This window comes from Hemicordylus capensis, chromosome 6 (assembly GCF_027244095.1).
Source record: "Hemicordylus capensis ecotype Gifberg chromosome 6, rHemCap1.1.pri, whole genome shotgun sequence".
NCBI classification, from domain to species: domain Eukaryota; kingdom Metazoa; phylum Chordata; class Lepidosauria; order Squamata; family Cordylidae; genus Hemicordylus; species Hemicordylus capensis.
The window spans coordinates 71,407,292-71,419,399 of NC_069662.1; the positions used below are offsets into that span (position 1 = coordinate 71,407,292).

The 12,108-nt window shown below is 42.5% G+C and overlaps 1 protein-coding gene and 1 long non-coding RNA gene across 9 annotated transcripts in view; one reads left to right on the top strand and one right to left on the bottom strand.

The window, feature by feature from the left end:
* The window catches only part of ZDHHC11 (zinc finger DHHC-type containing 11), a 79,859-nt gene that overhangs the window by 21,770 nt on the left and 45,981 nt on the right, over nucleotides 1-12,108 (bottom strand). For all 8 annotated transcript variants that reach the window (XM_053260983.1, XM_053260982.1, XM_053260984.1 and 5 more), the window contains 2 exons: nucleotides 3,186-3,364; nucleotides 1,268-1,369 (listed from right to left, as the gene is read on the bottom strand). In XM_053260983.1, the coding sequence (XP_053116958.1) occupies nucleotides 1,268-1,369; nucleotides 3,186-3,364 (281 nt within the window). The remainder of the gene's footprint in view (nucleotides 1-1,267; nucleotides 1,370-3,185; nucleotides 3,365-12,108) is intronic.
* The window catches only part of LOC128329561 (uncharacterized), a 63,859-nt gene continuing 57,755 nt past the window's right edge, over nucleotides 6,005-12,108 (top strand). Inside the window, exons 1-4 of the long non-coding RNA XR_008309702.1 lie at nucleotides 6,005-6,182; nucleotides 7,413-7,488; nucleotides 10,645-10,787; nucleotides 12,027-12,108. This is a non-coding gene — a long non-coding RNA (uncharacterized LOC128329561). The remainder of the gene's footprint in view (nucleotides 6,183-7,412; nucleotides 7,489-10,644; nucleotides 10,788-12,026) is intronic.

Genomic DNA, 12,108 nt, shown 5'->3' on the forward strand with positions numbered 1-12,108 from the left:
ATTTTTGTGGGTTAGTTTTGAAAATGAAAGACAGCTTTTGTCTTGTGTTCCTCACTGAGACACAAGAGAAAAGACTCATATCAGTCTGAGATTGGCAATTTCACCTTACATTTTCCACAACACTTAAAAGTTTTCTTGTCATTTGTGTAAGACCAAAAGTGGCTCTGGTAACAGAGCAGGCAGTAAAGTAAATTGTTTTCTCTCACTTTTATCCAGGTACTTGACAGAAAAAAACCATCAAGAACCTGAGCCTTTTCCTCCCGATGCTGCTGTGGCAGCAGTGGGAAAGGAAATGAATCCAACAATATTCCAATCGTCTCTCCTAACAGAGGTTTACAAGCACGGGGCAGAGCAAGAGTGTCATGCGGAGCTTTGAAAGTCCTACTGCTACGCATGCACATTGCCCAACTGTACGAATACAACCGGAATCATGTCAAAGATAAATTAGTTATCACAATGAGCTGATTTGGACAAAACTTTTCTGGCTCACACAGTTAAAAGTGAGTGTGTGTGTGTGTGTGTGTGTGTGTGTGTGTGTGTAAATATATTTATATATTGAGAGAGTGTGTTCCCATCCCAATGTCCTCCTGGTGCATTCCTTTACTGCATGCAGTGGGGGCAGTTCATCTGAATTGCTACTCTATTTATCAAGTACTAGTTTAATCCAGTATTTGGGATGTGTGTAGAGTGGCGGTTCAGACAAACCACCCTCCTTACATGCAATATAGGAATGTATCAGGAGGACATCGGGATGTCTTCAAAAGATGTCAGGATGGGCAAATTCTCAGCACATCCCCCTTTAAATCAGTTTGGTCAGAAAAAGTATCACCAAACTGGCCTATAGGTTATACAGCTCCTAGAGTTGCAATACAATGAATGAATAATTAATGGGCAAGTTTTTTCCCCCTCAGCCAGGTCATTTATAATAAATTAAGCACAAAACCACCACTAAAAAAATGTTGGAGAGAATTAGAATTGAATTTCCATTAACAAACCAATAGTTGACCTCATTTGAAAATATGATTAGCCCATCTGATTAAGAACCTGCTGGCACTCACTAATATCCAATTAACATTCCTCTCACTGATGCAGTGTGAAGTGTCCCAGGGCATCAAGACAGTCAGCGAAAGAACTCAGGCTCCCAGTAACTCTATCAGGGGTACCGTCTGATATTTTAGGGTGTGAGGCAAAGACTTCAGTACAGAAAGCCTTCCTTTCTTGCTTTATAGGCAGGAAATGTTCCCCAAACTCGTCAATATAAACTTACCAGTAGTTTCGGCTTCCAACACAGTTATTAAGCCACATGCAATGGTGGTCGAATTCTGCAACACACTTGTTGCAGGTACTACAATGTTTGGTTTTGGGCCCTCTAGGGGGGAAAATACATAAAATAAAATAAAATTAAAGTACTAAAGTAGACCACATGAACAACAATGTATCACATTTATGCCATATCTAAACATTTATAAAGTACATTTACTCCATGTGCTGCCCATACGACAGAACCTGGAAACACCTGCAGGAATTGTTAAGAGTATAATAATGTCAATCCTTTGAAACTACGGTACAAAGTACAGAACTGCACTGTAAAGACTGATATGAATACCAAGTCTGATAGGGCTACTTTTTGTAAGTGATTTTGGAGAAACTACCTGAGCTGAAGAGCTTGAGAAAATAATAAATAAATAAAATCATACCAGATAATATATTCAGCTAACAGAAAACTGTTACCAATACCACATGCACAGTGAAGTATTCATCAAAGAATCTAGCATAGTCAATGAGATCTACACAGCTACAACACCCTCTGTACAAACTCAACAGTAGCAATGAGAAGCATGACTTTGCTCCTCCTGTAGCTGCCTTTGTTGGGGACTGAGCTTTGGAAATCAACTGCTCGGGATACAAGAAAGAAATCAAGTTGGAGCCTTTGCTTCCATAGGACTCTTTTCCACAGCCAAGCCACAGAACATACTGCTATCCTCTTTCCATCAAAGACCAGGCTGCAGTCCTGTCATTGCTTTTCCTTCACTGCCAAAACCTCTTCAGCAAGAGGTCCGTAGCTCTTGATTTCACTGATGGTCTTTCATCTCTTCTCTTTGCACTCTCTAGTCTAGATTCTAGACTAGAATTTAGTAGACACCAGTTCTACTTCAAATGATAGTTTTCCCCATTTTTCAAAAAATATCTAGGCCAGTTCTTTGAAGAGTTATAGACATGCATTTCTCTACCCAAAGATTCACAGTTTCTTCTACAAGTAGTACCCCCCACTACAGATACAAGTAAACATTTGACATGCCTACTTCTGGCACCAAGAAGCAACCATGCACTGCTTTGCCCCAGCATCTCCCTTGTCACTCAATTTCTCCTTCTCTATTCCTCCAAGGGCTAGACCTAATCAGAGTCCTTCTTCCATGACTTTATCCTCTATCAGCGGCTCTGTGTGCAAACTGGTTTTTTATGATCTGGCTTACATAAATTATCTGGCTTACATAAATAGCAGAATGAGGTAGTAGAAAAGAATCCCGAGGATTGTGACACTGGGCACTGTCATTTTTGGATGACCCTCGCGTTTTTATTTTTGTTTTAAATTGTTTTTAAAACATTTTTTTAAAATTCAGAGTACCTCAAGAAGACAATCTGAAAGCCATTCTAGATCCAGCCTCATCTTTTTCTCTTTGATCATCTCTTTCCCTCCCTCTCCAAAAGATACATACAACAATTGGAAATATTTCTATTTTGCCTTTAAATTAAACATTTCCAAAGTGGGGATGCTGTACTCACAAAAACAATAAAAACAGGTCATAATACAAAAGAGTAACTAGTAGAGCGAAATCAGCTCAGATCACTGACCTGAAAAGATCTAGGCATATACACATACAGACCTGCGGCATCATCCCTAACCAACTAGACTAATGTTGTTGCAACCAACAAGCACACTTGCTTAACCTGCAGCACACCTCTTATTTTAAAGGGAACCTTTTTTGCAAGAGAGCACAAAATACCACAAGAGTGCATTTTGCAAATCACTATTTTTAATACAATGTAATATTTTTGTATTAGTGCAACTTTGTTAATCATGCAAGCATTTTGTTAGGATGTCAGCCTCTGTGAGTGCATGTTTCCACTTTCTGTAACAGGGCTTAGATCTCTCTCACTGCTGTGCTATTAAGGAAAGAACTTACACATCAACTTTGCAAAGCTGGCAGTGTTGATTCTGAATGACGTGCTTGCACTTGCTTCGGTCAAAAATTGGCATAGGGTTATTGTAATTTTTCTTAGCCAATATATTTTGATCTGCTGGATCAATAGTGATGGCAGCAAGATGAGTAATTAAGTGATGCACAAAAATGATACCGATCACCTACATTATAATGAGGTTAAGGACACATAAGAGAACAAAAGAAAGTAAGTAACTGGATCTTTCATACATCATTTGCTTGATTGCCTGGGCATCTGGGTAAAGCTCTACAAAAGTTGATTCTTCTTCCCTTTTATGCCATAAATAAAAGCTACTCACTTTTGTGGATTTGTTTGCAGGACTGAGATCACAAGAGTCTAGCTTCTCCTAGAATCCCTCTAAACAGCAAATGTAATTTATATTTTGAGTAGAAAAATAGCCTCAACATTGCACTACCACCATTTCAGTCAATTTTATGCATCAAGCAATATGAAAATATGGCACTTTGGTACAATGGAGTTTCTTGTAAGAACAGCCCTGATGGATCATGCCCAAGGTCTATCTAGTTCAGTATCCTGTTTCACACAGTGGCCCACCAAATGCCTCTGAGAAGCCCACAGGCAAAAGGTGAGGGCATGCCCTCTCTCCTGCTGTTACTCCCCTGCAACTGGTATTTAGAGGCATTTTGCCTCTGAGACTGTAGGTGGCCTATAGCCACCAACTAATAGCCACTGATAGATTTATCCTCCATTAATTTCAATAAGACCCAAGCTAGTGGCCATTGACACATTCCGTGGCAGAGAATGCCATAGATTAATTATGTGCTGTGTAAAATAAGTACTTCCTTTTGTTGGTAATAAATTTCCTGACCTTCAGTTTCATAGGATGACCCCTGGTTCTAGTGTTGTGAGAGGGAGAAAGATTTCTCTGTGTCTACTCTCTCTACTCCGTGCATGCTTTTATATACCTTGGTCAGCCTGATATATGATCTCCAATGGGGAATTGATGGAGGAAGTGTGACTGTTGGTCCTTTGGAGGCTTTCAGTACCTTCACCAATAGTATCCTTCTGGAGCGTCTGAGTGTTTGGGAGTGGGAGGCGCTGCTTTGCAGTGGTTCCACTCATAGCTCTTGGGCAGATTAAAGATGGTGTCACTTGGAGACTGTTATTCCTCAAAACATAAACCTTTATATGGCATCCCCCCTGGACTCCATACTATCTCCAATGCTTTTTAAAATCTACATGAAACCACTGGGAGAGATAATCAGATTTGGTGCAGGGTGTTTTCATTATGCTGACACCCAAATCTATTTCTCCATGTCAGTATCATCAGGAGAAGACATAGTCCCAAAATGCCTGCCTGGAGACAGTGATGGGATGGATGAGAGATAACAAACTGACTCTGAATCTAGATAAGATGGAGGTACTTATTGTGTAGGGTCGAAACTCCAGAGACAATTTTGATCTGCCAGTTCTGGATGGGGTCACACTTCCTCAGAAGGAACAGTTAGGCAATCTAGGAGTGTTTCTAGAGCCAAAACCCCTCAGGTTGTCTCAGGTTGAGGCAGTGGCCAAAGGTGCTTTCTGTCAGCTTTTGCTGATATGCCAGCTGCGTCTGTTTCTTGCAATAATCAACCTCAAAACAGTAGTACATATGCTGGTAACCTCCAGACTTGACTACTGCAATACACTCTATGTGGGGCTGCCTTTGTATGTAATCCAGAAACTGCAGTTGGTACAGAATGCAGCAGCCAGGTTAGTCTCCGGGTCATCTCAGAGAGACCATATTACTCCTATACTAAAAGAGTTACATTGGCTAGCCCCAATGTTTCCTGGAAAAATACAAGGTGCTGGTTATAACCTATAAAGCCCTAAACAACAGCTTAGGCCCTAAATATTTAAGAGAACGACTTCTTCACCATGAGCCCCATTGCTCATTGAGATCATCTGGAGAGGTCAGTCTGCAGCTGCCACCAGCCCATCTGGTGGCCACGCAGGTACAGACCTTCTCTGTTGCTGCCCTGAGACTCTGAAATACATTCCCTGTTAAGATAATAGCCTTCCCATCTCTAACAACTTGTAAAAAACCCACATTTTTTCACCCAAGCTTTTTAACTAGACTTGTGGCTTTAAATCATTTAAAAGTTTTTATGTCTGTTTTGTTTTATGTTGTTGGAAATTGCCCAGATGGAAGTTTGGGGCAGTGTACAAATATAATTAGAATATAATAATAAGAAAACATTATCTATCTAGTTTTGTCATCTTCAAGAAGCAATTGTTTTAAATGTTTCCTTTGATACTATAACAAGCAGCTTTTGAATCACAATATAATTCATTGCTTACTACAGTATCAATCTTATAGCACTTTTAAATACCTTCAGTCTTCCAACCAAAACATCTTCAAAACATTTGTTTTGAGAAAAACATTTGTGAGGTGGTGGGGCGGGGGGCAGTTCAGACAATTGTTGGGAAGGCAGGAGAGCTCCAGCCAAGATGGAGTGTGAGGCAAAACAGATTATCACTATCTCTGCTGGAACCCACCACTGCTCAATACTCCCTCCCTCTCTCCCCCACCCCGCTTCCTTGGACCAGGCAGCAGCTTCACGTCACTGCCACTGGCCCCACCCAGTCCTCCAATGACTCAGATGCCCTCCCAGTGGCCCTCACCCACTATCATGATTCTCAGGTCACCTCAGATTGTCACGATGTCACAATCACACACACATCCCAAGTGGACAAGCAGCATACTATGCCACTGGTGCCACAGGCAACAGAGCTGGTTTGGGTAGGCACATCTCCCGCTGATGGGATCGGTGGCCCAGATGATTGCTGGCTTCTGCTGGTAGCAGGGAGGAAGTAGGGAGGTTTGGGGGCCAGGAGGGCCCCTTAGCTTCCATGATGCATTATGGACTCCTGACACTGGTCGGGAGGCTACTTGTGTGTAGGTGCCGTGCGAAGCTGTGCAAAGTGTACAGTCTACACAGGTGAAGATCTGTACACAGGTACAGTCATTCACGTTATGTTGACTGCAGATACAGAAGTACACTTCCTATCTGTACCATACATTTGAAGGGCCTGTATCCAGGCTCACTTTTAAAATGAACACACTTGTACAGCACAATGTCTGAATTGGACTTTTTGTGTTGTGTTCATTCTAGGTGCAGGTGTCTATGATGGACACACAGGTGAGGGTATACCACATGCAGGTAACTGGGATGGATAGGTGAGAGGAGTGGGTTCACACTATCAGTGGATCTGGGTTGGGAGCATCCTAAGTACCATCATCTTACTTCAGATCTTAGAGGATCAATGCTGGTTTTCACCCTAGAACAGAACCACGATTCCCAGTGCGGCAAAGGTTCACATAATTATACCAATGTGGGCAACCAGAATCCAGCAATGATCCAGGTGATTGTGAGAACCCACCTAAAGATTTATAGTCCAAACCTAGCATGCTGAATTTTTAGTCAGTCCCACTGAAAAACAGGTTGCTCACCTTTAACTGATGATTTGGTAGTGATCCGTTGTATGAATGGGTTCTGCACCTGTGTAGGGACCTTGTAGATAGATTGACTAGCTCCTCGTGACTCCCACTCTTCCAAACATGTGCTCTGTACTTTTGTAGATAAGTACATTGGGGCACCATTTTCTCAGTTTCTTGCAGACCGCCATCTATTTATGATCTTTAAGTGTCCTTGTAAGGTAAGTATGTTTGCTGTATGCTACTGTAGCGGGTAGGTTCTGGAGGATCTTATGAATACAACGGATCACTACTAGATCATCAGTTGCAGGTGAGCAACCTGTTTATCTGGATCATGATCTTTTGCATTCATAATGAATGGGTGATTAGCCAGCATCCCAACTGGTGGTGGGCACAGTAGCCCTAGAAGCTATGACAGCACCCGCTTTAGCACACTCCTCCCAAAACCTGCTTCTTTTTCCAAATGCAAGTCAATGGCATAATGCTTTATGAATGGCTGCTGAGATGCCTATGTAGCAGCCTTGCAGATATCAGCCATACCTGATAGATGGGCTGCTGAAGATGCATACACCCTTGTGGAATGAGCTCTTATGGTTTGTGGGGGATTAACTCCTTGTTGCTTGTATGCCAACACAATAAGCTGCACTAGCCAATGAGCAAGTCTTTGTCTCAATACTGACTGACCCTTAGCTTTCCCTTTGTATGCCACAAATAGCCTGTTTGTTTTTCTCATGTCCTTTGTGTTTTCTAGATAGTACAGCTAAGCACATCACACATCCAAGGAATGTAGCGCCCTTTCCAACAGTGTTTCTGGGTTTTGAAAGAAGGTAGGTAGCATTGTATCCTCATTCAAATGGAATTCTGTCAGCTCTTTAGGTATTTTAGAAATACCTTCGAAATTTAAGAATTGCAACTCCATGCGCATAACTACTTTATGTGGATAAAACTGGTTGCATGCTTTGTCTGTGCAGTCAGCTCTGTGCAGTCAGCTCTTAATGCAGTCAGCTCTGTGGTAGTGATCGCTATCAGAAAAACTGTTTTCAAAGTTATCAATTTTAAAGATGCATCTTTTAACAGTTCAAAAGTTTGCTCAGTCAGTAATGACAATACCAGGGATAAGCTCCATTGTTCTATTGGCTTCTTAATTGGTGGATACAAGTTGTTCAGCCCTTTTAGGAACTTCTTACAATCTGAATGGGAGAAAACTGTTGTGCCATCCCACCCTTTGAGTTCTGATGAAATAGCTGCAAATGCACTCTGACACATTTGCTAACCCTTTAAGCTTTAACGAGGTTATATAAAGCAAGACTTGTCTCAACGTAGCTTTCCTAGGAAAAGAAAACGTGGGCTCTATGATTGTGAGTTGCTGCGGTGCGGCTCCATGCCACGGCAACTCACAAGTAGACCCCTGACTGGGAGGCTGAAAAGCAGTCTCTCCAGCATGCCCTGCACACTCGCGCAGGGCATGCTGGAGCTTCCAGGAGCCATGCGGCCCCCCATCATCCCAGCCCCTGCCAGCTCCATAACAGAGCCAGCAGTCGTGTGGGCAGCCACTTCGGCCACCCGGAGCAGACTGCCTGCTCATGTGCAGGGAGAGCGGGCTAAGCCTGCTCTCCCTGCTAACCCTCCCCAGGCTCTTCTCATTGATCGTGAGAAGAGCCTCCTTCTGTTATTAAGTAATATCTTATCTAGAAGCTGACCCTCCATGCTGCTGTCTGTAGTGTTTTTACATCTGGTTGTTGCACCGCCCCACTGTCCTGGACCAGAAGGTCTGAGCAGAGTGGGAATCTGTGGAAGATACTCCTTGAGAGTCTGAGAAGCGGCACAAACCATGGCTGCCTGGGCCACCACAACATCACTAGAATTCTTAATGTTTTGTCCTGTATCATTTGCACCAGTATACAGTTTATCTATGGTTGTGGAAGGAACAGGTAAAGAAACCCTTTGTTCCATATGTGCTGGAACGCATCTCCCAAAGATCCCTTGCCTATTCCTGCATGTGAGCAGTATCTCCGACACTTTTTTGTCAGCAGTTGCAAACAAGACTATCTATCTATCTATCTATCTATCTATCTGTCTATCTATCAGATGTGTGCACAGCCCCAAACTTCTGTCTCTGGGCAGTTAACAATAACATAAAAACAAGTTAAAAACATACACAAAAACTTAAAAGAATTTAAAACAATTTAAAATCAAACACAGATTAAAACCTAAACAATTTAAAAAACTGAAAATGCTTCGGTGAAGAGGTGGGTTTTCAAATGCTTTTTAAAAATTGTTAGGGATGGGGAGGATCATATTTCAGTAGGGAGAGCATCCCACAATCTTGGGGCAGCAACCAAGAAGGCTCGCCCCTGTGTGGCCACCAGGCGACCTGGCCGCAACTGGAGAAAGACCTCTCCAGACGACCTCAATGGGTGGTACATAGTGCCCAAGCCATTTAGGGCTTTATAGGTTATAACCAAAACCTTGTATTTTGCCTGGAAACCTATTGGCAGCCAGTGTCACTCTACCACCAGTGTCCCTCTATCAGTGTCACTCTATCAGCAGGCCACCGCATTCTGTACCAACTGAAGCTTCCGGACTACATACAAAGGCAGCCCCACATAGAGCACATTGCAGAAGTCAAGTCTGGAGGTTACCAGCATATGTACCACTGTTTCAAGGTCATTCATCTCAAGAAACGGACGCAGCTGGCATATCAGCCAAAGCTGATAGAAAGCCCCTCTGGCCACTGCCTCAACCTGAGATACCAGGGAGAAGTGTGGATCCAGAAGTACTCCCAGACTGCATACCTGCTCCTTTTGGGGAAGTGTGACTCCATCTAGAACAGGTAGATCAAAATTGTCTCTGGAGTTCCAACTCCGCACAATAAGTACCTCCGTCTTATCTAGATTCAGTCTCAATTTATTTTCCCTCATCCAGCCCATTCCTGGCATTTAGGGAAGTTATGCCATCTCCTGATGACGATGACATGGAGAAGTAGATACTGATAGCATCCTACACCAAATCCCCTGATGATCTCTCCCAGCGGCTTCATGTAGATGTATGTTAAAAAGCATTGGAGACAGTATGGAGCCCTGAGGGACACCATACACAAGCTGAGATTTCGAAGAGAAACAGTCTCCAATCGACACCATCTGGAATCTGTCTGAGAGGTAGGAGCGGAACCACTGTAAAACAGTGCTTCCCACACTCAGCACTCTCAGATGTTCCAAAAGGATACTATGGTCAATAGTCTCAAAAGCTGCTGACGGATGACCTCACAGGTCGAAGACCCTTTCTAGGTGGGCACTGTTCAATTCCCATTCATTGTGTTGATACTGCTTAATCACACAATTGAAGTCGTCCGCAAACACATTGTCCACACCCCTTATGTGGATGGCTAAAGGGTAGACTCCCTGGTCTATGCAAAATATGTCATTGTATTGTCCAGATGAAATTGCACCACTCTTTTCTGAAGCAACGGTTTGAAAGCCCTCAGAGCCATAAACACAGCTAGGAGTTCTAAATAGTTTATATGTATATGACTCTGGTGCTTCGTGCACTGACCTGCACCTGATGTTTAACACAATGTGCCCCTACCCTTTCAAGGAGGCATCTGTTGTCACCCATAGAGTGGGGATCAAGGATTTGAATAGAACTCCTGTTTGCAGATTTGACTGCACTCTCTACCACTGCAGAGAGTTCAATACATTCTGAGGTGTTAGAATTTTTTGCTGACTGTCCACATTGAGGCAAACACTTTTTAGATACCATATCTGCAGTGTTCGCATCTGCAGATATGTATAATGCACTGTCTCGTTGCATAACGTCATTAAACCCATAAATTGTTGAATGGCCTCCGCTGGTTGCAGGAGACTCAAGGTGAACTGGTGAACTAGGGCTTTGATTTGTTGAAATCTGTCTTTTGGTAAGAATGCCTTTTTAAACTGCATATCCAGTACTGCTCTGATGTAACGTATGTGCTTTTGTGGTTCCAGATTTGACTTCTTCCAGTTGACATTGATGCCCGGGTCCTGTAGAAGCTGTAACACAAACTGGAGCTGCAAATGTAACTTTTCTTTGTCACTGCTGACCAAAAGCCAATCGTCTAAAGATAGGAAGATCACGATGCCCTCTGAAAGTAATGGGAATAAAATCTGGACATTCTTTCCATCCACTGCACCAGAACAATTGCCTGTTTTTCTCTTAACACCTGTATCTCCTCCAGCAAAACAGGAGTTGCCCTTGTGTATTTCATGACGGAAAATTGAGGCAAAGCTTTGAATTCTATTACATAACCAGTTTCTATAATTTGAAGCACCCATTGGTCTGATGTTATGTGATGCCATACTTGAGCATGACTTGCCAACTTGATGGAACTTGATGGAACAAAGCTGGTGTTGTGAGCTCTTGTCGGTGTTACTGGTGTTTTTGATTTTAATTGCAGTGGAAAGATCTGCAAATCAAAGAATCTGTTCTGGTCTCTATTAGGTTTAGTAGCCTGTCCCTTATTCTTTTGTCCAAATCCTCTGCTTCTTTGATAAGGGTGATATTGTCTCCTGAAATCCTTACATTCCTGAAGCTTAAAGGTAGAATGCTGCTGCTGCTGGCCATATGGCCAATAACGGGCTGATGTAGAAGCGGAGGCTGTAGATGCCATGAATGTTTTTGCTGTGAATTTAGATTTTTTCCAGGACTCCATTGTGAAGTCAGTACTCTCAGAGAAAAGTCCTTTCCCATCATATGGTAAATGTTCCACCAAATCACACATGTCTTGCTATAAGTTGGTGGATCTTAACCACACATGTCAACGCAGTGTTACCGCCATCCTCAATGGCTCTTGATTCCATCTCAGCTAAGTGCTTGAAAGTGCTGAGTAGTTGTCTAGTTACAGCTGTAGTTTTCTCATAGGTTTTCTCAAATTTATCTTGAAAATCCTCTGGAGACATCGAGGTGGAATCTTGAAAAAGTATGTCCCATAAAAAATGACCATATCTAGCAAGACAAGCAGCATAATTCCCCTGCTAACTTGGCAAAGAGGAACCTTTTAATGTGGTGATTCTCTTTATTTAGCAGGGGGAGAGTAACTGGCCCTATCCACCTCCAGCACAGTACTTCCAGTGACTGTTGCTGGTTTGTATCTCATGTTTCTTTTTAGATTGTGAGCCCTTTGGGGACAGGGTTCTATCTTATTTGTTTGTTATTTCTTTGTGTAAACCGCCCTGAGCCATTTTTGGAAAGGTGGTATAGAAATTGAATGAATGAATGAATGAATGAATGAATGAATGAATGAATGAATGATTAGTAATCCTAATTGACAGGTTTGAGGTGGAATATATTTTTCTTCCTAAGGCATTCATCTTTCTTCCTTCTTTTTCAGCTGGAGTTGTATGGTGCTGACCTCCCTTTGATGAAGTTGTGCAATCAACTACTAGGGAGTTTGGTACAGGATGGCATACCAG